We start from the raw sequence: 27354 nt of genomic DNA, 5'->3' as shown, positions 1-27354 counted from the left end.
AGTTAAATGATTTCTATCAGCACTATCTGAGCTTATTACTGTTTTGCTATTCTATCATTATAGAGAGAGGCAGGGGAAATATTTACATTCCTGCTAGATAATTCAGAAACGTACTATTGGTAAAGGCGTTATATTGTTATGACTTTGATATTTTTAAGAAGAAGGCCATATATGAAAACATATACTAGGACTATTTTATGATTTTTGTAGAAGATTATATTTTTGTAGTGCTTGTTTCTCCCTGTTTTCCGTAATTATTAATTACTCTTCATGAACCAAAGTACTTCACTCAAACCAAAGCCCTAGCGGTTTGCTGGAGAGATCAGGGGTTGTTTTGCCTTATGCTTTGCTTTTAAAAGTTGCTTTGCTTTCAAAGCAAAGCAACTGGGTCTCAGTTTCTTTGTTTGGGAAATGAGAAGATGGTGCCAGATGAGGCCCAGGTTCTTTCCAATGCTAATTTTCTAAGATCCCATTAAAGCACATATTTGCTAAGAGAGAAAGGTAAGCTAGATCAGAACTGTCAGATTCTGGAGGTGATTTTCCATATTATTGACCTTAGGTGATTCTGGAAGACTGATACCACACTGCTACCAATAGACAGAAGTGTAGATTGGTCAGTGGGTCACACTCTGTGATGCAGTGCCTCTCTTTGTCCCCACCCCCCTCTGTGTACCCCTGTCTAGTCTAGAGATTCCAGAAAGTGGCTAGCTTTCTATAGACGGTTAAACCTTACAAAAGTGGTAGTCAATACAGATGGGGAATTTCAAAGGTACATGATTTTATCAAACCACAAATAGGGTTGGGACAGGTTAGTAGGAGATGAAGTTGTGTAGATAAGAGGGAGAAAGGAGGGGAGATTGAGTAGAGCTCTTTAGGCCATTGTGATGACTTTGGCTTTTAGTTGGAGTGAACTCAGGAGCCACTGGAGGGTCTTGAATAAAGGATTGGGGTGATGTAACTTACATTTTTAAAAAATTACTCTGACTTCTGAGTTGAGAATAGATTTTAGGGTAATGAGGGCAAAAGCCAGGGAGATGAGTCCAGAGGCTCTTGAAATAATCCAGGAGTTCTAAGATGATGGCAGTTAACATCAGGATGGTAAGTAGGGAGGTAAAGAGAACTGCTGACTTTTGGGGGGTATTTTGAAGTTGGAGCTGACAGGATTTGATGATGTACTGCTTGAGTTTGTAGGAAAGAAGTCAAAGGAGACTCAGTGAGATATGGAAGGATGGATAGAAAAACTTGGGCAAGGGAAATCAAGAGTTTGGTTTAGGATATATTAAATTTTTGTCAGAAGGTCAAGTGGAGAATTTTTTATTATTATTAACTAATCTCTACACCCAGTGTGGGGCTCAAATCCACAACTCCAAGATCAAGAGTCGCATGTTCCACTGACTGAGGCAGCCAGGTGCCCCTGTTCGGGTAGAAATTTTAAGTGGTATTTGAATATAGAAGTCTGACATTCAGAGTGATTCTTTTTTTGTTAATTGTCCTTTTTTGTCCTTTTCCCATTTTGTATATGAATGATAGTATTTTGAATGTTGATCAGTTGATTAGTAAGAGCTTCCTACATATTAAGAGAATTAGTCCTTGGACGTATATGTTGTAAATGTTTCTCCTAATTATTTATTTGGTTTATAGTTTTTTTAATTTTTAACAATGTAAAATTTTCTCACAATCAAAAGTTTTGTTATTTCTTCCAGTGTTGTTTTTTTTTTTTAGTATTACTCTATTCATTTACTTTATTATGATTTTTAAGAATTTTTAATTCTCGATTTCACTTTTGGAATTTATTTTGGCACTTGGGGAGATACAGAGATCCAAAAGGATTTGGCGAACTTGGAGAATGGCTACTCTAACATAGTGAAATTCAACCCAAATAAACGTATGGCTCTTACTTGTCTGGGACATGTTATTTAAATTTAACCTTGGTGAAAAGGGATCAGCATTTGTAATGGGGCTGCCTGAAAGGCTGATGCAATTTTTGGCATTGTTAGTAAATATGTAACATCTGTATTGAGCAAGATGACAGTCCTGCTTCTGAAGTGTTAGGATTGGTTTAGCCTGCTATATTTCAGGGATTTGTAGGACTTGGATTTCATTTAGAAGAGAGAAATGGGGAGAGAGTAAGAACTCAGAAGAATGTCTGTCAGGGGAGAATTGACTGAACCTTGGGTATAATTCAAGCAAGAGATGCTGTTTTAAAATGGTCGAGAATGATGATAGAGAATAGGAAGAAGAGGAAGAAAACTAGAAGTTAGGCTTACAGAGTAAGCTTGACAGGAGGTGAGTAATTAATAGTAGAACAATAGGACCCATGGGACAAGTTTTTATGTTTTCCTCTTTCAGACTCTTAACTGAATATGGTGCCAGTTGTGGACTCAACAGTTTAAGAGCTGTGGGGAATTTGGGGCTGAGTGCCATGAATTCAGATTAAGACCTGGAAAATGGGGTACATGAGGTTACAAGCCAAAGGAATGGCTGTTATTTAGCTTGGAAAAGAAAATTGTAAGAGGTGGCTTAATGATGAAGCGTATGAAACATTTGTCTAGAGAAAGCAGTTTCTACCTGAGCTCTCACTTCACCTCATTTTGGATTCCTTTAGCAAAAAGATTTATTGTCTCACTGTCTCCCGGTACCATAAAACACACACGCACACACACATCCCTCATGAGAGGCTCACTGGTAGACTAAAATATGGACCATTTGCCTCAAATGAATTCTCTTACACTTGGGCAATTTATCTTTTTCTATAACAAAATGTGATTTAAATCTTTTCTGTAAAGCTTTCCTAGACAAAGCTTTGTCGACTGATTTTTCTCCAGCACTCCCCATGTGTAAATCTCATGTATGGATCTCTCCATGTTTTCCTCATGGGCCTCTAAATAGACTACTTATTTTTTATACAGTATGGATAGTATATACAATAATGATGTGTATGTAGATAGTACATAGTATTATTATTTGTGTATTAAATTCTTCAAGGAATTGTTCCTCTGCACTGCTCTTCCTTTAGTGTTGCTTTGAACTTATCACTTCAGAAAGCTTCCCTGTCTACTCTTTACCTCCCATAGCATCTTTCTTAGAACTTAGCTCAGGTGTAATTTTACGTATATTACTGGGATCTATTAGTCAAGTAATTTGAGCAGACAGTTCAGGCATATATACTACTTGACTAACAGTTGGGTTAGGTGGCAAACAAACGAGTTTCTATATTAGCTATATATGAAAAGACTGAGATTTATGAATATTTTTGGAATTTAGTTGTGTGGAACTATAAAGAGTACCCATGGCAAGAAGAATCCACAGTGGACATTAAAAATATACACTTGATTTTGGTTACTTAGTTACCCTGGCTGTGTACTGAAGGGTATCTGTGGGAATTTTGGAAAACAGAAGAAAATTATGTAATAGAATAAACTTTGAATCACATTTTTACATTTCAAAAAGAAGAGTGACATCCAAAATGATTTCTCTGGATTTTATTCTCATTTTTAGAGTTTAAAATACTTAAAGGAAATTGATTACTTAAGAAGATCTGTATATTGAGATTGGCAGGATAATTTATGGTCTGATTAGAATTGGGCTCAGAAGAGATTGTGAGCCTTGCATATTGGATGATTTTTATTTCCTTAATTTCCACTTCAGTGCTATACATCTTTCCTGGAGCATTGTAACTATGAATCATGGAGGAAAATTAAATTGATTCTGTATTCTCCAACCCTACAATTTGGCAGTGAGAATATTTTTTTCCTAAAAATGACTCATTTACAAAGAGACTTTCTGTGAACATGGAAAAGACTTTACTGTCAGAAGTCTTGCACATGGGGGCAGGGTGGATATTTAGATCTGCTAATAATTGCAAAATGGCAAAATTAATGTCAGACAGTATTGATCAAAGATCATGTGAAAATGGTACTCCCACTGGAAAACATAGAAGCTTGTGTATTAAGAAAAATAAAAACTCCTTAAGCTCTATGGAAAGCTTATCATTTTTCCTGTTTCAGGGCATTTTTTCCTTGTTTAAGTGTACCCTGCTATGAGTCAACCAGTGTTTAGTTTTTGCACCTCTTGGAAATTGTTCTGTGTTGTAATATTCCTCCCTATTAACCTTTATTTTCCTGATTTTTAGTCCAAAATTTATTTTTCTGAATTTCATCCAATTTCTTCTGGTGATTTTCCCTGGGATCCCCCAGCTTGGGTGTGGGTTGATTTTTCTTGCTAATCGTGCTTCCTCTAGCTTTTAAAATAATCTTAGAATTTCTTTATCCAGCTAAGTTTTCAAGAATGCATCTCATTGTAAGTTAAAAAAAAAAAAAAACAACATATCGACCTGGTTCTCATATTGTGGGAAGCATTTATTATTTCTGTATTGCAGTTCTTCCAAAGATAAAACAAACCTGGCCTTTGTAAAACACACTGAAGCCTTGTTTGCACGTTCACCATCAGATCTATATGAATGTTGAAAAAGGGTTAAATCAAAATGATGACACCTGGATCTGCCATTCCTCGTGTACTAATGGTGCCCATTAAGCCTACAGAATAACATTTTGCAGAAGTGTTCTCATGATTTTGTTCAAAAGTCATTGAATCTGAAGAAGCAGAAAAAAAGAAACTTACATCTGAGTTCCTAGCATTTGCCAGGCATTTTCACCTGTGACTCCATTTGTTTTTTTTTTTTTTTTTCCAGAAGTTGAAGTGGGCACTGTTATCCTGGTTTTTGGTAAGAAACTGAGGCTTAGCTAGGCAAAGTCACTTAGCCAGAATTCCGTAGAAAGTAAAGGGAGGAGAAAAATTCAGCCCAAGGTCTTCCAATTTTAAAATTCATTGTCTTTCCACTTTCTTGAATTGCCTCCCAGGATTTGGGGATTTGATCACTCTGCCTGAGGTCACATTATGAGTCAGAGGTGAGCTGGGAACACAGTTTGGGGCATCTCCACGTTGCTTTAATCTATTGAAATGCGATGTGTCCTCTCTAACAAATGGATCATATTAACTTCTTCGAGGAAGAGAACAGCTTTTGATTTTCTACAAAAGATTCGTTTTGTGAAAAAAGTAATAAAGCAGGTATGACATTTAGCTTAACTTTTGAAAAATTGTGAAAAAGAACAATTCATTACAGTGAACTTTGCAGATGACCAGTCATTTTGGTAAATAGCCAATCTCCATGGTAACTTTCTTTTGAGGAATTATATGAACATTCCTTTTCTTCGGGCACTCCATATTCTAAATAATTTAAAAGTAGCCTCGCAAAATGGGCTTTAAAAAAATCTTGTTAATTATTCTAGAATCATAAGATCTGATCTACCATGAAGCATTTTCTGATAGAGGGTATTCCCACTGGCTCTTTCAACTTACTAGCTATGTATCTTTGGGCACGTTACTTAATCTTCTGTCTTGGTTTCCTCATCTGAAAATAGGGATAATGTAGACCCTACATTAAAGGGTGGTTGTGAGGGTTAAGTGAATTAATAAAGTATTAATTAAGTGAATTAATACTTAGACTGGAACATGACAAATACTGTATAAATTATTGCTATTATTGTTTCTCCCAATTACAACAGCCTATTGTGTATCATGTCGGACTATCCAGAGAGTGCATACAGGGTTTTGAAGGACTTGGAGGCACCCTAAATGGTGGAAGTTATAAGTAATCTAACTCCGTTTGGGCATATGCTAGCAGTGACAGATTTGAAATTTAATTCCAGACCTATCTGATTGCAAAGTGGTTGAAGGAAAGAGATTCAGTGGTAACTGGAGTGGTAGAGAAAAAAGCCTCAACAAACCGTGTAGATTGACTTTCCTCTTTCTTCCGACTGATCTTGAGAACAGGAAGCACAGGGCATTACTAAAAGCTTCAGTTTGCTCCTGGTAGCAGCACGAACATAACCTGGTTCCTTGGGGAAAGAGATTTTTTACACTTAGTGCAGCGTGGATGACTCGAAGGTAAATTCGTCCGAAGTGTGGTTAACAAAAAATTGCCGAATGCTCTGTTCAATACTGGAAATACAGAAATGAATTGGACCAGGTTTCTCATATCAAGGGGCACATAATCCCAGGACACAGAGACAGTGGCTGCCCAGAGACATATGTTGGGTTTGAATACTGCAGATTGTTTTGTATGGAGTATGGGGAGATTCGTTTTGAGACTCATTCACTGACGAAATAAAATGTTAAAGGTTTGGGCACGGACTCAGGAGAAGAATTTGTGTGAGAAATCCTAGAGAAATCCTAGTGTATCCTAGTGATACACTCTGTGAAGAACTGAATGGGGTATGAAGGAAAGGCTCATGGTTGGCGCTAGAAATTATATAGTCTGTCATTTGGAGAGTAACTGGGAACATTTTACAGAATAAGAAATACAAGTGCGTGTAAAAGGATAAAAACAATAATTTAGGAGTGCTGTTGCTGAGACAACCATTATTATTGTTATTGGTATTATTAGAGCTAGTAAAGAATAGTAAAAGGAATATTTAAAAATGGGAGTGGGAAAGCAGGGAGTCATGCTGTCTCTAAAATGACAGCTAGAAATGTGCTGACAAGTGAGTGGGTGCATACAAAAACCAGCCATAAATAGCCACATGGAAATGAAGCTTTTGGATTTAACAATGAAGATGTAATTGAAAACACTAATGAGATCTGTTTTAATACGGCTGACAACAGAAAGCCATATCCAAACAGTAAGATCTGAGAGAGATGGAATCTAAATAAGAGCAATGTATTTGCAGGTGCCAGGTGGACCAAGTCAACTTGACATTGACCCAGAGAAACCTAGACAAATGTTCTGGGCCTGCAAGTTTGTTTGGGAGTTTAATTGCCATATGCTGAATGAAGAATGAATAGTTTGCCTTGTCTGAAGAAGTTGTGCTGTAGTACCAAAGGTCCACTGTCTGGGGGGACATGTAAGAAGCAGTGGAGTTGAAAGGGACCCTCGCCTCAGCAGACAGCTCAGCCTTGGGAGGTGGGGGAGACATGTCACAGCCATGCTCATGGGGTTAACAGCAGCAGCTTTCTAAAATGAGCAATCCAAAAGGCTGTTACAGACTGACCCTGAAGAATAACATTTATCAAGTTCTGATTTATTCCAGAGATTAACTCAAATGACCATTAATTAGGTAGTTTAAAAATGTATTAGTGTAATCCTCTAATCTTACATGTTTTTCTCTTGAGTATGTTGAATATGTTTCTATGTTGAATATGTGCAAAACATTTTTTTTTAGGAGCTTTGAACATTGGCTCTGTATTTGCATCCCAGAGCCTTCCATGTCATTGAAACATATCTGGATATTTTTATTAATCTAGAGATATTTAAGACCTTTTCCCTAAAGACTGAAGGATATTAATTCCACATTCAGCATTTGAAACTTTGTTATTTTTGTTTCTTAAACAGTCACCCAGTGAACTCTTAAGTGTAAGACACTCAAGAAAAGAGTGAATCCTGAAATGGGGGACTGCTCTTTTTGAGTATGTTGAAATACTAATTATTTTGTGTTTACTTTTCTTTAGGGATATCAGGGAATTGCAGGATCACCAGGTGTCCCAGGATCCCCAGGAATACAAGTATGTGATTCATAGGTACACACTGAAGAATTAAACATTTCGAGTGAACCAAAAAACATAATTAACAGAATTTATTCTGTGCTTGGTTTAGGGAGTCCGAGGACTACCAGGTTACAAAGGAGAACCAGGGAGAGATGGTGAAAAGGTAAATGCACGCAAACAAAAATGTGTCCAGTTGCTTTGGTTCATTCAAGAACACCAAGGATGTTACCTATGGTGACTCCCATTCAGTAGTGTTCACCTTGGGGAATCCCAAGATTTGTGGACTTGGAAATTGGTCAGTGGTCACTGGCTAATAAAGCCCACAGAAGGGCTTTTATCACTAGATGAAATTGGTTGTCACTGGATGACCACCGTGACATGGAACAGATAATTGACATTGCTATGATGCCGTTTTTCTCTCCCTGTGGTTAAGCTCTGAGGGGGGTTACCTTCTTAGAGGGGCGAGAACTATGTGGATGGAGTCATGTCCTCCGTAATAGATGCCAATCTGGCAGACGGTCTATTGGCTTAGTCTTACTGGACTTCCTCCTTAGGGCTTCAGTGGGTACATTTGTACTGCTGACTCTCCTTTTTTACAGCTCTGAGATTTGGCAAGCTTCCTTTTGAAGTACATGTTCTTTAAGTATGTTCAATATGTCGGTACCTCCCCATGGATCCAGATCGGTCGAGGCCTACTGGCCCTGGTAGCTGGTCCACGTCCAAGATGCCCATTTGTGTTTGCTCAGATCCCGTATTGATTTGTTAGCTTAAAGCACAATTGTATTTCTAAGGTCTGTGAAGGCATTCTGGTGTTTGCTCCTGATAAAAACCTGTACTAATTTTCTAACTACAATCCTTGCAAAGTATTACCTTTTTAAAGTAGTGTGCACAGCGTTCACATCTGAGAAATTCTGATCCTAACCTGTATCCATTTTATGCTTTTATGGTTGCCCATGTTGGTTGCAGAAAATTGTAGCTACTAAAGTACCATCTCTGGATGGATGGATCTCTGGCAGATCTAATGATGCATCTGTCACTTTCAAGCTATTTGGTCTTGGGCATGTTACTTAATGTCTTTGAGTCTTATATTTTTCATTGGCACAATGGTGATTCCTTCATAGGTTTCTTGTGAAAATTAAATGAGATGATGTGTGAAAAATATTTAGTATCGTTCCTGGTACAGGGTCTTTCTTAAATGGTGGTTGTTTTGTTCTGTTTTGTTCACGTACCATGGCTGCAGTTGGGATGTAGCATGGGGTGGGCTGCCATATGTCATGGGCACAACATGGGTTGAAGCGCCACTGAATTGGAAATTTAGTGATCAGAAAAGAAGCAGAAAAGATGACTAGGTCAGGGCAGCTTTATAATGTGGGAAGAATTAAAGGACATAAAGCAACTGCTGCCGTCGATATAATTCCTGAAGAATAGCATAAACTCCTCTTGCCTACCGCGTGACCTTTATGAGTCTTTTTAGCCGTGGAGAAATCTGCCTATTTTAAATGATGGGGATACATCTTGAGAGGTGATAGGGAGCATGCCGCACCTGCAGGAACGGCAGACGTCTTATATTTTCATGCTGTGGGGTTGTTGAGAGAGATTGCCTGACCTCTGCCAGGTGAACTGGGGAGTTCACTGGGAGCATGAGGTTATCTGTCCTGAGGAGACCATGTGCCAGACACCTCACCTACATTCTAGTCTACAGGATCACTGCTCTTTCCTTTCTTTCCTTTCTTCCCTTTCTTTCTCTTTCAAAGATTTTACTGGAGAGAGAGAGAGAGAGGAGAGCATGAGCAGGGGGAAGAGGGAGAGGGAGGAGCAGGCTCCCCACTGAGCAGGGAGCGCAATGTGGGGCTTGATCCCAGGACCCTGGGATCATGACCTGAGACAAAAGCAGACGCTTAACCAATGGAGCCACCCAGGCACCCCGGATCACTGCTGTTTCTTTAACATTCTGACAATTAGCCTGATTTGAGGATGACAGGGATTTATTAAAAGTATGCATATATGAATGAATGTATCTATCAATGGATGAATGAATAAATTTATCTATTTTTCCCTTTTACTTGGGTTTTAGAGACCAGATATAAAAAGGAGGGTTTTTATTCCTCTTAAAAAGATTTGGAATAAAGTGTCTATTTGAAAATAAAGGAATAACAACAATTTGATTAGTCACAGCTTTAACTGCACTGTTGTTTGGGGTCATTGTACTCTCTTCACAATAGAAGTGCATGAATTTTATGAAGTCATACATTTTGTTGAATAAAATAAGATGTATGTTTATGTGAAGTTCTCTGTTTTCAGTCCAGTAATAGTTACACTCAGAGTTGCTTGTTTTCTGAAATTTGTTGTTGGGGCACAAAGTCTGACCTGACACAATCACTTTGAGCCCGAAACCACCATGTGCTGTGCCATCTACATTTCCTCCTCACATTCCGTGTGGCTTTAGAGTGTTCCTTACCTAGAGTTGCAATAATTGAATAAGTTACAGACGTTTCCTCGATTCTTCCTCTAGAATATAGTTCCTTAATTTTCAGAGATAGGAAGGTTGAAAAATAGACCCCTGAGGTGACTTTGACTTGGGGCAGCACAGGACATTTTCCCAGGCATCACACAGTGGCTTCTCAGAGATTGTTCCATACAACGCTGTCCTCCATTAGGATCTTTTCCCAGAATCATTTCCATTTTGTGGATTTCTCCTGAAAACTCCCATTGTAGGAGTTTCCACTTAAGATAATTAAAACTACATGCACTTTCTTGCTGACTTCAACATTTGTTCCTACCTATCAGACCATAGAATGTGTATAGATTTTGCAGGGTTTTTTTCTTTTTCCCTCCTTAATTTACAAAATTAAAAAGGAGCACTTATTCACCAAATGGTCTTCAGTTGGTAACTCATTTTATAATATGCTTTAAAGCTATTTAGAATTCAAGAAAAAGTACTTCAAAACACTTCTTCAACTTTAAGGAAACCCGTATATTTAAATCATTGGGGGAAATATATTTTGTTAAAACTTACATTAGGCTGAGTTGATTAACTGGCACATATATATGGGTTTTTGAGTTGATTATGAAACTTTTTTTATAGCAAACTAGATTCCGAACACATGGGAGGTAGTAACTATTTTTTTTTAGACTTTGTACAAATTCATCACTTGGTTTTTCTGGGGTTAGGAAATAAAATATGCTAATTATATCCAAGGTCTCATTATGGAGCAAATTATACATTTTGTTTAATTTCCTCATTAGATCAATTAACATTTAAATTATCACTTCAAGACCTCAGTTTCCCATTGTCCTTAACATTCATTCAAGAGTATGATGTGATGAATAAAGATTTACTTTCATTATTGCACTTCTAAAGTCAAAAGATTAAGTGGTATTTACAGTGATTTATACAGTCAGTTATAATTAGGGAACTCCAGTATACATGTTGAGAGAACAGTAATAAAGGACCAAGCTAAAAGGGTTATTAGGGAATATGCTAAAACTTAGGATGTTAGTAGTTTTACTTCTGTAATGTCTGAAGACAAAAAAAAAATTACAAAAAATTAAAGCCAAGAATGATATGGGAGGGAGAAATACTTAGAATTGGCTTAGTAAAGTGACCACGTTTATTTTCTTTCTCAAAAAGGGAGGGTAATCTACCTGTGTAGCTTCCTCATAACACCACAGCCCAAAGGCCCAAACACTGGTGTGTGTGTGTGGCTGGGGTTGGAGGGGGACAAGAAAGGGAGGCTTAATGAAGTTACAGGTTATTGGCTGGGCTTTGAATTCACCGTTTACTTTATCCTCTATCCATTCTCTAAATGTCAGATTGTTCCAGGGCTCAGTCCTGTGCCCTTCTTTTTCATCCTTAACAGAGTCTGTTTATTACATTATTAAATATAAAATTACATGAATATAAATTTATGTGTTACTTATATAAGTATACATATTGGTGATAAGCCTATTAATATACTGAGGGGTGCCTGGGTGGCTCAGTTGGTTAAGCGTCGGGCTCTTGGTTTCGGCTCAGGTCATGATCTCAGGGTCGTGAGATAGAGCCCCGCCTCTAGCCCCTTGTTGGCTTGGCTTCCTCTCAGCACAGAGTCTGCTTGGGATCCTTTCGCTCTGTCTCTCCCTCCACGTATGCTGGCTCGCACATGTGCGCGCACATGCTCTCTCTCTCGAATAAGTAGAAAAAATACATCTTTAAAAATATTAATATATTGATATAACCAATGTTATAGTTAATAAAAATATTAAATACATACACACGTATATATACATTCTGTTTTCTGATGAAGTATTTTGCTTCATCTGAATCTGAAGAAACTGTGGAATTGTTGTTAAAAGCAGGAATTTTCAGAACTTTTTCTACTTTTTATGGAAGGGGTGGTACCACATTTTCCTTCTTTCCTATATCCTTTTCTCAGAGGCTTTTCTTCCAAAGCAGCACTAATTGTGCCTTCCCTAAATAGTCACTGAAGTCAGGTTTTGTTAAGTGTCCCTTCTGTACATGGGGTGCTAACCTGTGTGTGCTCAGGTGTTGATTACTTCCGTGAATATGTTTATAATGTCTTGATCATTTTCTGATCTTTCAACTTCTTTTCTTTTAAGGCTCTGTAATGGATTCAGTATCTCAGTTTATTGAAAAGAATCATTAATTCCATGTCCCGCCTCATTTGTTGGCTGCTATGCCATTTTCTGTCCTGTTTTCTTTTTCTCTACTGGCATCACTGGGAAACTTAAAACTTTCATTGAATTTTTATAGAGTGCTTCATATTTTGTTGGTTCTAAACTCCTATTTCTCATCCTCATTTTGGGTATACTCTGTCTATGGTCACTAATAAGCTATGGGAGTGACCCTGTTGTGGAAGCTCAGGAATCTACCTTTTTTTCTAGGCCTGACTAGTTCAGCGATGATCCCCAAACCCAAGGGGATTGCCCATGATTGTGTTAAAGATGGGGAACATTTTAGTAGATTTAAACAATTCCCAAGAAATCATTGCCTGAGCCTCAAAAGACTTAACATTTGTTTCTATGTGAGAGGAGAAAGAACCACCAAGATGTGTTAGGTGAATTTAAATTGTAGAATCTTTGTAGTAGAAGACTTTTAGGCATGTAGTTCCATATTTATGTATGAATTATATGCCTATGCTACTGAACAAAGCATTATATACATTTAAAACATGCATACACTGAGAAATTTTTAAAGAATGAGATTTTTTAGATAACAGTTTTCATATTCTTTTACTATGCACATGAATAATCTTGACCCTTTTATTTTTCTAAAGATTTATGTATTTTAGAGAGCATGTACATGCATGAGTTGAGTGGAGGGGTAAAGGGAGCGGGAGAGAATCTCAAGCGGAGTCCCTGCTGAGTGGGGAGCCCAATGTGGGGCTTGATCTCAGGACCCTGAGATCATGACCTGAGCCAAAATCAAGAGTCTGTTGCTTAACCAACTGAGCCACCCAGGTGCTCCAACTTGACCTTACTTTAGAGACTATGATTCTAGACCAAATTATGGGATGGATAAGCTCATCAAAGGCATATTCTTCAGTCAGGAAAGCTAAATCTTGGATTCTCTTTGATTCTAATCTCTTGTAAGGTCAGATGGAACCAGGAGCGTGACTCCTCAAAAATAATTGTTTTGTTGGAATATTTTGGAAGACTCAAAAGTGTTTATTGTATTTTAGAAAATGAAAATATTTTTCATATTCAGCAAATTATTATTACTCAAAAGCAAGGCACCAGCTGAGGATAGAGTAGCATATGCTGCAGTAACAAGTAAATTCCAAATGCCTATGACTCAAAATAAATAAAGATTTATTGCTCATCAGACTACACATTTATTAGCAGTAGTGAGGGGTCCCCCTTTCCCTCACATGGAGACTTAGGCTGATAGAAGTTTCATCATCTAGATTATAACTACTTATAGGAGCAGGTATTTGGAGAATCAGACAGTGGCTCTTAAACTACTACTATTTATCTTTAATTAGCCAGAGCAAATTTTGTAAACCACACCAAGTTCAAGAGTCAGCAAAGTATGATTCCCCCATATGCTTGGAAGTAGAGAGAATCTGGATATTGATAAATGGTGGTCATATCTACTAAAGAAAAATTGGAATGAACCAGAATGGATTTTTCCTCCAAGAGGTTGGGATCTAATAAAGCACATAACACGTATACAGTAAGTGTCAAGATAGTCAGTTGTTAAGTGCTAAGGAAGAGAGTTGAATACAATTCTCTAAGAGTTACAGGAAAGTAGAAAATTCAAAAAGGCTTCATGAAAGAAACTGTAAGCAGGTTAATCACAGCTATTTACTACATGGGCTGTCCCTAACCAATTTAAAATCTCTGATTTAGGGATGCTGTGGTTCTTAAGACGTTGCAGTGTGTGTGTGTGTGTGTGTGTGTGTGTGTGTGTGTGTATGTGTATGTATTAGTAAATTTTTCCGAGTATATCCATAGGAAAATTTCCTGGAACTGGAATTGATTACAGGATCAAAGGGTTAAATGCATAATTAAACTTTGATACAAACTGCCTATTTAAGTTCAGTAAGTTTGTACTCCCCCCAAAAGTATGTGAAAATAACTTTCTTCACACTCTTATCAGCACTAAGTTTCATTCCAAGTTTCTAATTTTCACCAGTACAAGTTAAAAATGGTATTGGTTTGGTTTGCATTTCTTTATTAGTAAGGTAAAGAACCTTGTCATGTGATTTTGGGGCATTTTGTTAACTCTCTGTCATTTCCTTTTTAGTCATATCCTTTTTTTTTTTTTTGCTTTGTATTGGGCTGTTGATCTTTTTAAAGATTTTTTATTTATTTATTTGAGACAGAGAGAATGAGAGACAGAGAGCATGAGAGGGAGGAGGGTCAGAGGGAGAAGCAGACTCCCTGCTGAGCAGGGAGCCCGATGCGGGACTCGATCCCAGGACTCCAGGATCATGACCTGAGCCGAAGGCAGTCGCTTAACCAACTGAGCCACCCAGGAGCCCCTGGGCTGTTGATCTTTTTAAAAATTGAGTTTTATAGATCATAGATAGTATGAAAATATTTTTTCCTGGTTTTTATGTGTTTTGATTTGGTCTTTGAAATTTTAGCCATACATAAAATTTAAATTTTTATGTATGTGTAGATTTTTTCTTTTTTTTCCTTATGCTTGTGTTTATATAAAAGGATTCCACATTCCAACATTTTGAAGACTCATTACTTTTAGACTTTTGTTATTTTATATTTGAATCTTTATACTTTGGTATTTGGAGTAAAGTTAGATGAGCATTCGTATTTTTCCCTCTCTTTTCCTAAATGGATAGCCAGTTGCCACAACAATATTTACTTTTTCTCCATTTATTTGGAAGCTCCTCGTTATTGCTAAATTTCCATTTTCATATGGCTCTATGTTTTTGGCTTTCCATTCTGTTCCGTTTATCGGTCTACATCCTCTCCAACACCAAATTGTTCTTAATTGTTGTCACTTCATAATATGATTTAATGTTGGCAGGCCTAGTACTTCCTCATTATTCTTTATAATCAAAATTTTCCTGGCTATTCTTACATGCTTATTTTTCCAGATAAAGCTCAATATCTTTTCTTCAAGTTTTTAGAAATTCTTATTCATATTTTAATTAGGATTCCTTTTATGGATTAATTATAGAATCATTGACGTAATTTCAATACTGAGTTTTCCCATTTAAGTTTATGATTTATTTACCTTTTTATTTCAATCTTGAAACTCAGTGAAATAACATTGAAGTTTTTTTCATATTGGTCTTCAACATTACCTAAGTTTATATCTTGGAATTTTTATCTCCTTTGTTTCTATTACAAATAGAAAATGTTCTTTAATATATTTTCTTATTGGTTATTATTTATATATAAAAACATTTTTGTATATTTTTAAAGCAGGAATTAACTGCATATTCAGTGATTTAGGGTATTAGATGTATATTGGTATATTAGATGTATGATCATATATAAAGATTAGTTTTCTTCCTTCTAGTTTTTAACTTCTTATTTCTATATTTTGTCTGAATTCATTGGATACTCAAAACTGGCTAGAAAAACATTAAAAATAGTGATGATGTTGGGTGAAGTTTCAAACATAGTCTCTTTTAGTCCAGGTTTATGGCTTCTTTGGTAGTACAACTCTCTCAACAGCAGATGGATATTTGTGATTTTGTATCTTTGACTTTTGATTCCAGCCAATAGCAGCATCTGTAGTCCTTGCTTTAGTCATGACCCTCTCTACATTAATTTATTAACTACTAATAATTAATGATAGGTGACTTAAATTTATCAGACATCCATTGCATTCTTAGTTGTTGTTGTTGTTGTTTCCCTTGAGCCATTCTATCCATCTGGAAAGGATTTATTGGACCCACCTTCATTGATTCAGAGGTTTTAAGAATAGTGTTTATGGCCACATCCTTGATTTGGTTCTTCCTGGAGACTGTTTTAATTGAACTTCTTTTAAAGGTCTCTTCCAGTTTCATCATTTATCTATTAGAGATGAGAGAAAAAAGTTGTATCTTCCAATCCCAGTATTTTTGGACTTGGTCTATTCCTTTTAATTACTACTTGCAAATCAGCCGATTATTTTCTGAGCTTCTTTCTTTTATAGTGCCTTTTGTAAACAGCCAATACCAATCAATTCATGATACCAACATTCTGTTTTCTCAGTTCTTTACCTGTAGCTCTAAGTTCATTTGATGCATTATTTGCCTTTGCAAGTATTACCAGCAAAGTTTTTATCAGATATTTACCACTTTATTAAATGAATCACTATTTTTTACACTTTTAGTAATTGTTTTCATTGTTCACTACCTAGCCCCAAAGCCAGTGCCATATATATTTTTTGATATTGTTTTGGCAGTCTCCTACCAATTTTTGTATTAATTAACATAGATTAAGCTGTACTACAGTAGCAGATGACCAACACAAGAGCATTTATTTGTCATTTGCATTACATGCCCATTGTGGATAGATTTTGGCTTAACTTTACCACTTTTTTGCAACCCATTATTTTAAACCTTGGACATAACTTGGGTGAACAACATGAGTTTGAACTGCACAGGTCTACTTATTTTTTTTCAATAAATACAGTATAATACTGTAAATGTATTTTCCTTAATAACGTTTTCTTTTCTCTAGCTTACTTCATTATAAGAAGATGGAATATAATACACATAACATAAAAATTATATGTTAATCACTTATTTGTGTTATTCATAAGACTTCTAGTTAACAGTAGTCTATTAGTAGTTAAGTTTTTGGAGAGTCAGAAGTTATATGTGGATTTTCAATTGCATGGGGGTTAGCCCCCCAACCCCTAAATTCTTCAAAGGTTTGCTGTGTTCAGATAACACTTTCTTATGTTCTGTATTTTGTAGATATTGTTTCAGTATTCCTCAACAATTTGCTCACTAAATTTCTTACCTCTTTCTCCTTGCCTTCCTTGCCCCGCTTGACTGCTATATATTAATATGTATGCTACGCCTTTGTATTTTACTTAAAAATCTTATTTATGCACATGAGGGTAGCTTTGTCCAGATTTTTATTTTTCCATTCTAATGTGGTTGAATGCTCCTGGTCTTCTCACTTCATCTGAGATTTGTTTGTTATCTTTGGTAAATTAAAATTTGAAGATTATGTTTTCTATAACCTGTAGCCAGAGAGTGGAATTCTTAGACTTTGTTCAGCCTTAATAGGGAATCCTGATTTGTCTTCTTTCTTCTGTATTTCTATCAAGTATTTACCGTCCAGCTAAATTCCATTTTATCAAGAGTATATCTTTGTCTAGCCCGGCCATCAACAGGTTATTTCAACACAGCTTCTAAAGAGTTAGTTCAGGTAGTCTTCTTAACTTAATCTTTTCTCTCTGTAGAAACTGTTACCACTCCTTCCTGCCTGAAGCAAAAAGGAAAAAACAAAAAACAAAAAGTGGTTTTGGTTCTAATATTAGGAGTCTATATGTAGGGAGGAGAATATCATCCAGTTTTCTTGTTGTGCCTCTTGGTCTCCCCCTGAATCTTATTTTTTTTTCTTTTACTCTTTGGTTAAATTATTGCATTTTAGGATTAATAAATTCTAGAATGTATGGGTTTTTAGTGGATCTTCTGTTGTCTATCTTTCTCTCCCATATACACACAGATTGTTTTTAATCTTTAGTGGAAAATTAAGATGGTCACGGGAAAGCTATTACCCACGAGAAGGACATTCTTTACCAGCCAAAAAATACCATAAACCCCAAAATGCAGTGGTGTAAATGAGAGTTTATATTTCTCCTGTAATCAGTTGTTTACATACTCATCCAAAGACTCATGTTTTTCCTTCTTTTTTTTTTTTTTAATTTTTATTTATTTATTTGAGACAGAGAGAATGAGAGACAGAGAGCATGAGAGGGAGGAGGGTCAGAGGGAGAAGCAGACTCCCTGCCGAGCAGGGAGCCCGATGCGGGACTCGATCCCAGGACTCCAGGATCATGACCTGAGCTGAAGGCAGTCGCTTAACCAACTGAGCCACCCAGGCGCCCTCATGTTTTTCCTTCTTGTTGGTCTAGTCTCAGAGTGTTCCCTTCCACGTAGACAAGCCTTCATCACTAGTCATCACTTTCCTTTTAATAAATTCTGTGGAAGTTGCGGGCTGTAGTCCTCTACACATTCTGCTAGCAAGAACTGTGTTAGGTGGCCATGCTTAACTGCAAAGGAGCCTGGGAAGTAGAGTCTCTACTTGGGAAACTGTGTGCCCAGATAAAAATCTTCTCTGTGATAGTAAAAGGTGAGCAGATTTTTGGATGTAACCATGAGCCTAGCATACTTTTTATATCACATACACTTAGAGATAAATTAAAGGAACCAAACATAATACAGATAGATCTAAAGTATAATGTAATTTTTATTTCTTATTTGACATCAGTTATTATGGGAGAGGATGAGGGGATTCCTGGACTTGAAGCCCCAATTCCCTCTCTGCAAAAATATATTTTATAATGGCTCCCATTCTTTCACTAATGGAAAGGAATATTTCAATCTGTGGAATAGATCAGTTGTTAAAATTCAATTTTTTTTTTTTTTTTAAGGCCAATAGTGTATTGGTCTAGTCAGATAAGTACATTCCCAGATTTTCCTGCAATTAACCAGAGTGGATAAAGAATGAAATTGGTTCAGCATAAAACAGAATAAGTGAATGAATATTAGCTCCCCTACACAAGAGGTCATAGTAATAACCCTCCAGGAGGTTTAAAACCTCCCAGTGGAAAGTATAATGGGAACAATTGGAGATTACACCATATGTATACTTTATCAATTTATATCTTTCTTATATCTGTCTTGCTGTCTCCTTAATAGTGAACTGATGGGAACCTACCTCCCTAGAGGGCAGGATGCTCTGGATATTACTGTTTAAGCATCAATAAGTCACTAGGACTTCTTGATGAAGGTGAAGGGTAGAACATACACATTAACTTTCTCTATCTCTTAAACTCCCATAAAGCAACAGCCATGGAATAATAATTATAATAATAAAACCTAACATGACATAGAGAATAAAAAAGAAGATAATAGGTCTACATTTTTGGAATCTGAAAGGACCCAAGGAAGCTCAATCTTAAAATAAAAAGTAATATGATTCATATGAGAGAGAATCCCTTTTGCACACACATGCACACGTGCTCACACACACACGCCTATGCATACAGATACCCCAAAAGCTTAGGAAATGGTAATACAAAGTAATTTCTGAAACGGGGAGTGAATTGAAGGTAGGGCTAAAAATTGAAGCATGGGGACACCTGGGTGGTTCAGTCAGTTAAGCATCTGCCTTTGGCTCAGGTCACGATTCCAGGATCCTGGGATCTAGTCCTGCATCGGGCTTCTTGCCCATCAGGGAGCCTGCTTCTCCTTCTGCCTGCCACTCCCTCTGCTTGTGCTGTCTCTGTCTCTCTGATAAATAAATAAATAAAATCTTTAAAAAAAAATTTAAAAAATGGAAGCATGTTTGAATATTCCTTTAAGAACAGTGAGATCCTGCTATCCCTTCCTAACCTCTGTACAGTGAAGTGAATCTCCCTTCTTCTACCCTGGCAGGATATATAAGTTTATTATCCAGAGAAGATAAAACTGAAGGTCTCTAGACTGAAAAGAAAAGGAGGGAGTTGTACTTATAGGCAAAGAAGATCCTTCTATGGGGAATCCACTGATAGCCAGAGCTATTTAGGGAAATGACCCAGCGCCCCGCCCCCCCATATATAGAGAATCTCAGTCATTGAACAGTACTCCCTGAGAGTTTATCATCAGCTTCCATATGAACTGATCATTAGGAATCAGAAAATATCTTAGGAAATTAAAGATCAGCAAAAAATCTTAGAAGAAACTGATAGAAGACCTGAGAAGAAGACTTGGACAAACTGTCATTAGTGCCTTCAGGGAGGGAGAACCCCTGATGGATGGTGCTTCAGCTATGTTCCTTGGTAGGAAGTGATGGGTCTTCACGACCAATATAGAGGCACTCCTGTAGCACATGACCCCCTTGTAGACCACATTCTAGATACTGGGTCCTCACACTCCTTGTATAGCACACCCCAGTTCCATTCCCAGGGTCTGCAAGCCTCTTTCCTGTCTCTGTCCTTCTGAGTGCCTTCTAACACAGTATGCTTAGAGGGAAGCTTGTGTATGTGAAATGTGGATGGAGTTTGGGTATGTGGTCTGAGTCCACATGTGTAAGCATGGGGTCATTATAGATGAAAAGTCTTCCATACTGCTTAGCGTAATGGATGATTATAGACCATATTTATGCTGCATATTGTATAATTTGACATTGTAAGACACTATAAACAACAGGAGATCCTACAAGCTTTCTGAGAGGGAAAACCCTACAACCACCAAAAAAAATGTCATATACAAATGATCAGAATCAGAAAGGCTTCAAACAGCTCACTAGTGACACTGAAGTCAAGAAGGGAATGGAGCAGAACCTTCAAAGGTCTGAAAGGAAAAGAAAATTCTAAACTATACTTCTATATGTGAATTATTAATTACATAAGTGAACAGAATAGAGATATTTTCAGAAATTTAAGGTTTCAAAAAGTTGTCTCCCATGAATTCCTTTTCAGAAGCTATGGGATGGGATGTATTCCCCTAACAAGGGAATAAACAGAGGAGAACAAATGTGTATGAGACAAATGAGAAGGCTCTAGAAAAGACAAAGAATATCAAAGTTTCAATGTATATGAATATTTCAAAGTGATTTTGACAATTGGAGATTGGAGTTCAATATTGTAATAAGTTTATAGGAAAATAAGGTGTCAACCCCCTACCTCTTTCCAAAACAGGCAGTTTTTAACTGTAGGGCAAGAAAAGGCAAGCAATCAGCATATTTATGGCTTAGTTGTGAATCTTCGTATCAGAAATAATGACTATTGATTCAACCAAAGTTGTAATAGAAAGCTAAGGGGATTTGTGCTTCCTAGAAGTGGAGATGGGGAGAGGGTGTTGGTTGGTTTGAGAGGATGATCCTCTTCTTTCACAGTGGGAGGTCAGTAGATAATGCTGGAAACTGAAAATGCAGTAGCAATGTAACCATGGGGTCTGGTGATTTAAGCTGATAATGATACGGAAACTTAGAATGAAAAAAGCTGCCTTTGGAGGGTTTTATCCCTTCAATAACTATGTCGCTCTTTATGTGAATATTTTTTTTAAAATATTAAGATTTAAATTTTTTTATTTAAGTGTAGCTGACACCCAATGCTACAGTAATTTCAGGTGTACAATATAGTAATTCGGTGTCTTTATATGTTATACTATGCTCACCATAAGTATAGCTCCCATCTGTCACCATACAATGTTATTATAATATCATTGACTATATTCCCTATGTTGTGCCTTTTATTCCCTTGACTTTTTCATTCCATAACTGGAAGCCTGTATCTCCTACTGCCCTTCAGCCACTTTGACCATCTCTCTACCCCTCGTTCCTCTGGCACCCATTAGTTCTCTGTAATTTATAGGTCTGATTCTGCTTTTTGTTTGTTTTTTAGATTCCACATATGAGTGAAATCATATGGTATTTGTCTTTCTCAGTCTGACTTATTTCACTTAGTCTAATATTCCTAGCTCCATCTGTATTGTTGCAAAGGGCAAGATATCATTCTTTTTATGGCTGCATAATAATCCATTATATATACATATATACATACATAACACATTTTTTTTTTACTCTATTCATCAATTGACGGACACTTGGGCTGTTTCCCTATCTTGGCTATTAAAAATAATGCTACAGTAAACATAGGGGTCCAGATATCTTTTTGAATTAATATTTTTTTTCTTTGTGCAAATACCTAATAGTGGAATTTTAGATCATATTGTATTTCTCTTTTTAATTTTTTGAGGAAACTCCATACTGCTTTTCACAGTGGCTGTGCCAATTTCCCTTTTTTTTCCCCACATCCTTGCCAATACTTTTTATTTCTTAACTTTTTGATTTTAGCCATTTTGACAGGTGTGAGGTGATAGATACCTCATTGTAGTTTTGATGTGCATTTCCCTGATGATGAGTGATGTTGAGCATCTTTTCATGTGTCTGCAGGCCATCTTTATGTCTTCTTTGGAAAAATGTATGTTCAGGTCCTCTACCCATTTTAAAATCAGATTTTTTTTTTTTTGGTGTTGTAGAAGTTCTTTATATTTTTAAAATATATATGGATATATCATTTGCAAATAATCTTCTCCCATTCAGTAGGTTGCCTTTTTGTTTTATTGATAATTCCTTTGCTGTGCAGAACCTTTTTAGTTTGATGTAGTCCCAGTAGTTTTTGATTTTGTTTCCTTTGCTTTAGCAGACATAGCCAGAAAAATGTTGTGACAACCAGTGTCAGAGAAATTATTTCCTGTTCTTTCTTCTAGACTTTTTCTGGTTTTAGGTTTCACATTTAGGTCTTTAATCCTTTTGAGTTTATTTTTTGTGTGTGGTGTTAGAAAGTGTTCCAGTTTCATTATTTTGCCTGTAATTGTGCAGTTTTCCCATTTATTGAAGAAACTATCTTTTCCCCATTGTATATTCTTGCTTTCTTTGTTATAGATTAATTGACCATATAAGCATGGGCTTATTTCTGGGCTACTTTGTTTTATTGATCTATGTGTTTATTTTTGTGCCAGTGCCATACTGTTTTGATTACTATAGCTTTTAGTGTATCTTGAAATCTGGAAGTATGATACCTCCAGCTTTTTTCTTCTTTCTTAAGATTTCTTTGGCTATTTGGGGTCTTTTGTGGTTTCATACAAATTTTAGCATTATTTGTTCTAGTTCTGAAAAAATGCTGATGGTACTTTGATAGGGGTTACATTGAATTATAGTTTTCAAACTATAGGTTTTTTACTTCCTTGGTTAAGTTTATCCCTAGGTATTTCATTCTTTTTGGTGCAATTGTGAATGTGATTCTTTTCTTAATTTCTCTTTCTGCTATTTCATTATTAGTGCATAGAAATGCTACTGATTTCTGGGTATTAATTTTGTATCCTGCAACTTTACTGAGTTCATGTACTACTCATGGTTTTTTGCTGCATCTCCAAAATTTTGGATCATTGTGTTTTCATTTTCATTTGTCTCCATGTTTTTTGATTTAACCAAGGAGGTAAGAGACCTTTACAATGAAAACTTTAAGACACTGATGAAAGAAATTGAAAATGATGCAATGGAAAGATATTTTATACCCAAGGATTAGAAGAATTAATGTTAAAATGTCCACACTACCCAAAGCAATCTATAGATTCAATGTAATTCCTTAAAATACCAACAGCATTTGGGGCACCTGGGTGGCTCATTTGGTTAAGCAACTAACTCTTGATTTCGGCTCAGGGTCATGCGATGGAGCTCTGCATTGGGCTCCACGCTGAGCATGGAGCCTGCTTAAGATTCTCTCTCTCTCCCTCTCCCCCTTTCCAACCCTCCCCCTCCTCCTCATGCTTGCACTCCCTGACGCCTGCAAAATATGTATATATATGCCAACAGCATTTTTCACAGAACTGGAACAAGTTCACCTAAGTCTCAAAATACTTTCCTTTTCTAATCATAAAGGAAACTCTGATAAATGAGGATTGGTGTTTCATAGAGATAGGGTTTTAATGTAGATATGCGTTTAACTGTTCAAAGATTTTTTTTCCAGTGGATTTTGACAGGGTGAAGTTGAATATATGATGATTTTTTTAGGCTGAAATGTATTTTCTTTCATTAATTTTAGTTTTATTTTCAGGGTGACCGTGGACTTCCTGGTTTTCCTGGGCTTCATGGAATGCCAGGATTAAAGGTTGAAAAACAAGCTAGTCTTTTAATATTCAGTAATGTTGCATTTTATTTTAAATTAAAACTTCTTTATGTTACAAATGTGTTATAAATAAATGCTCAAATGTAAAGTATATTAAAATAAATGATTGGATTACTATCATAATTTACATAAAGCTTTTTACAAATTTTCTTTAAAATTTCCAGTCATGAATGTTTTGGCATTTAAACATTGATGAGTAAGTTTTAATATATGAAAATTCTTTTAACTATAAGCCCTGTTATGGTACCAACTATCCTTATTTTTCCTTGTTTTTCTTCATAAAGCCTCAAAAATAGGGCTTTATAAACAAAGCTTAAATTATTTCTATTTTATTTTATATTGGCAATTAAACTTTGTTTATAATTGGTACTGTTTTTTTCTTTAAGCTTCAGGGGACATTTTCATATTTCTCTAAAATTCAATAATTTAATTCCAGTTAGTGAACATATAGTGTCATATTAGTTTCAGGTGTACAATATCATGATTCAACAATTCTATACCTCATTACTCAGTTCTCATCATAAGTTTACTCTTAATCCCCTTCATCTATTTCACCCATCCCCCACATCCCCTCTGATATGCTTTATTTTAAATGAATAAAGTTGTCTTTTTTTTTTTCAACAAGAACTTGAAGCATACTTCAGAATACATGGTTTGAAAAGATATATTTAAAACAAGAGAAATAGAATACACATTTTCTTCAGGTACACACAGAAGAATTCCCTGGTTAAATCACATAAAAATAGACATAAATACTGGAATTAAAAAATTAAAAAAATAAAAATTCAGTATTTATATTTTGTCTTTTAGGGTGAAATGGGCCCCAAAGGAGATAAAGGATCAACTGGATTTTATGGCAAAAAGGGAAGTATGGATTATAAAACAAAGTATCTGTATGGAACTTTGGATGTCATAGAAGTAGAAAACTTGTATTTCAGTCCCAGCTCACTCACCATTATAGCAATTAGCTTTGTTCACCTTTCTCAGGAAATTTATTTAGAATAATGAAAAAATAGAATAATACCTGGTGTGTGGCATTTTAAAAGAATACATCATGTTATTGATCATTCTGAATTTTTAAAATATTTATAAAGAGAGATTCTTTGGGAGGAAGTGGGAGCTGCTTAACAGCATGTCCATGGAGAATCAGTTATGGGCCTTCCGATTTCCTCACATTGGAGGATGATTATATTTTCTGTATATTATATTTACAATACTCACTGCTTTTTAATTTTGCCAAGATGTGGTTTCTGTTTTTAGATGCTTGTAATCCTGCATTCACCATTGCTTTTTAATGTCTTTGTGTCCACTGGCCTGGTAAAATAATGCTTTGCCGGGAGTTGTAGAGCCAACTCTAGCTGTAGTTCCATAAATTCTGTCACTACGTAAAGAGGTTAACTTTTTAACTTAAGTTTGAGTTGGAATTTTTAAATCATTATTGTACCTCCTTTGGGGATGGTGTCCAGAGGCATTCCCAATGGTCCAGCTGCTATCACAGGCTATTCTACAATACAGCCTCTAGCAAAACTAGGCTGTCCAGAACCTCTGGTAAAAGAATTGTTTACCTTTGTACCAAGAAAAAGTTGGGAAACCACCAAGATCCATATGTGTGTGCCCAAGCCAACTTCAAAGAATTTGTGCTGTGAGACCTAAAGTCTTAGGAATTTGCCTAAAATGAAAAAAACATGTCAGCAGGGCCCATGGTGGTTCCATGTGTGCTAAATATGCCCATGCCAAGGTCAAGCATGCCTGCTTTATTGAGCAGAAAATCATTGTGGATGTGTTGAAGGCACAAGCACAGAGTCAGAAAGCTAAGCAAACAAAAAAATGAAGCTTTTCTGAGAAATAAAAACAAAAATTGAAAATAAAATTATTGCATGGGTCGTTTTCTAAGTGTTTGTTTTTAATACAGGGTGCAAAAGGTGAAAAGGGGAATGCTGGATTTCCTGGCCTTCCTGGACGTGCTGTGAGTTTGATAGAAAAAGCTCTTCAGTATTTTACTTTAAATAAAAATTGTACTGCCTTCTTTTAGAAAAATTAGTGCAAAAAATATATTAAAATACATGTGTTTATTTTTTAGGGAGAACCAGGAAGACATGGAAAAGATGGATTAACGGGTAGTCCTGGTTACAAGGTATTTACATAAAAAAACCAAAAGATTTCTGTAACTCGTGAGTGAACATTAGAAAAATGTACTGATACTTGACTTTGTTTACATTATGACATTGGTATAAAATAATGAGCTGAAAGTGTTTTACTGTAATTTAAAAATGGTAGTAAATTTCTTTTGAGTCTATTGTGAATTCTTAGGTGTTAGAAATAGAATCTCTGGATATTAGAAGGTTGAACTTCTCTGATAAGCCATTCAAATTGGTTTGTTTGGTGGGTTAGAGGCAGAGGTACCAAGCTCTTATCTACCAATAAGGGAGGTACTTGGGTGGGAGGTAGGGGGACTTCATCCTTAACCTTAACAACTTCTTTACCAGTTGTATGATATTAGTGTGAGAGAATTAGAGCAAGAGGAACTGCAAAGTGCCTGTCATTCACCACCCCTAAAAAACTCAAAGGCACATGCCCTTACGATGATGGGTTAGCACCATCATATTCTTACATAAAGAAACTTTTTTTGGTTAATAATCAAATAGAAATGGGCTTTCTATGCTGTAGTTTGTCAAATAAAAGGGTATCAATCCTGTGTATATATTTAAGTCAGTCTATCTGGGATGTGCCAACAGCCCACATAATTGTTCTGCTATAAGTTTTTTGAATACCTAAGGAGAGGATTTGTGTAATCCATCAACCAGTGAGGCCACTTGGTCAAGCATTGGATTTAGAGATGTCACCATGTTCCCTAGTCATCAGGCCAAACTTGCTCAAAAATCCGGTTCAGATTTTCTTGGTCTGCTACTGATTTCTTTTTTGTTGGACAAATTATTTATTTGCTTAATAAGTATTATGAAAGTTCCCCAAATATCCATGACTCCTTAAATATTATAAATAGTGCTTCCTGAATTTAAAATATTGGGGCTCATTTGCTAACCCATCATCATAAGAGCTCAGTCATGTGTTAATTATATTTCACTGATTCTGTATTTTATTTCCCATTTGTTAATTAAACAGACATTTACTGATATTTATTAGGTGCTAGACATACAGAGGGGAAGAAGACCGTCACAACCCTTATTTTTATGGAGTTTATAATCTAGTCCCTCTTTATTAAAGAACACAGATTCTTTTCTTTACCTGCAAATTTGGCATTCATCTAATTTAATTTTTCTTTGTCTTCTGTTACCATTAGCCCAAGTGCCCCAAGAAATGAGATTATAGTTTTGGGGGGTAGTAAAGTTTAGAGACTAGAACTGAGTTGGATTCCCACCGCTTGGTGACTTTTTCTAACCAGCTGTACGTTCTTTGACAAATACTTTGACCTTCCAGTTTTCTCCATTTAAAAAATGTACCTCTGAAGCAAATAATACATTATATGTTAAAAAAAAAAAAAAAAA

General features: G+C 36.1%; 1 protein-coding gene across 7 annotated transcripts in view; it reads left to right on the top strand.

The window, feature by feature from the left end:
• COL21A1 (collagen type XXI alpha 1 chain) overlaps window positions 1-27354 on the top strand; it is a 217989-nt gene that overhangs the window by 128191 nt on the left and 62444 nt on the right. For 4 of the 7 annotated variants that reach the window (XM_081828461.1, XM_081828459.1, XM_081828458.1 and 1 more), the window contains 6 exons: window positions 7507-7560; window positions 7652-7705; window positions 23780-23833; window positions 24662-24717; window positions 25766-25817; window positions 25932-25985. In XM_081828461.1, the coding sequence (XP_081684587.1) occupies window positions 7507-7560; window positions 7652-7705; window positions 23780-23833; window positions 24662-24717; window positions 25766-25817; window positions 25932-25985 (324 nt within the window). Of the gene's footprint in view, window positions 1-4859; window positions 5068-7506; window positions 7561-7651; window positions 7706-23779; window positions 23834-24661; window positions 24718-25765; window positions 25818-25931; window positions 25986-27354 lie in introns of all 7 variants that reach the window. The other 3 variants (XM_081828455.1, XM_081828454.1, XM_081828456.1) reach the window with 1 other exon arrangement.

The sequence above is a fragment of the Leptonychotes weddellii genome, chromosome 8 (genome assembly GCF_054177405.1).
Source record: "Leptonychotes weddellii isolate Sample4059 chromosome 8, ASM5417740v2, whole genome shotgun sequence".
In the NCBI taxonomy this organism is placed as follows: domain Eukaryota; kingdom Metazoa; phylum Chordata; class Mammalia; order Carnivora; family Phocidae; genus Leptonychotes; species Leptonychotes weddellii.
This window is presented reverse-complemented; position numbering and strand designations above follow the sequence as displayed.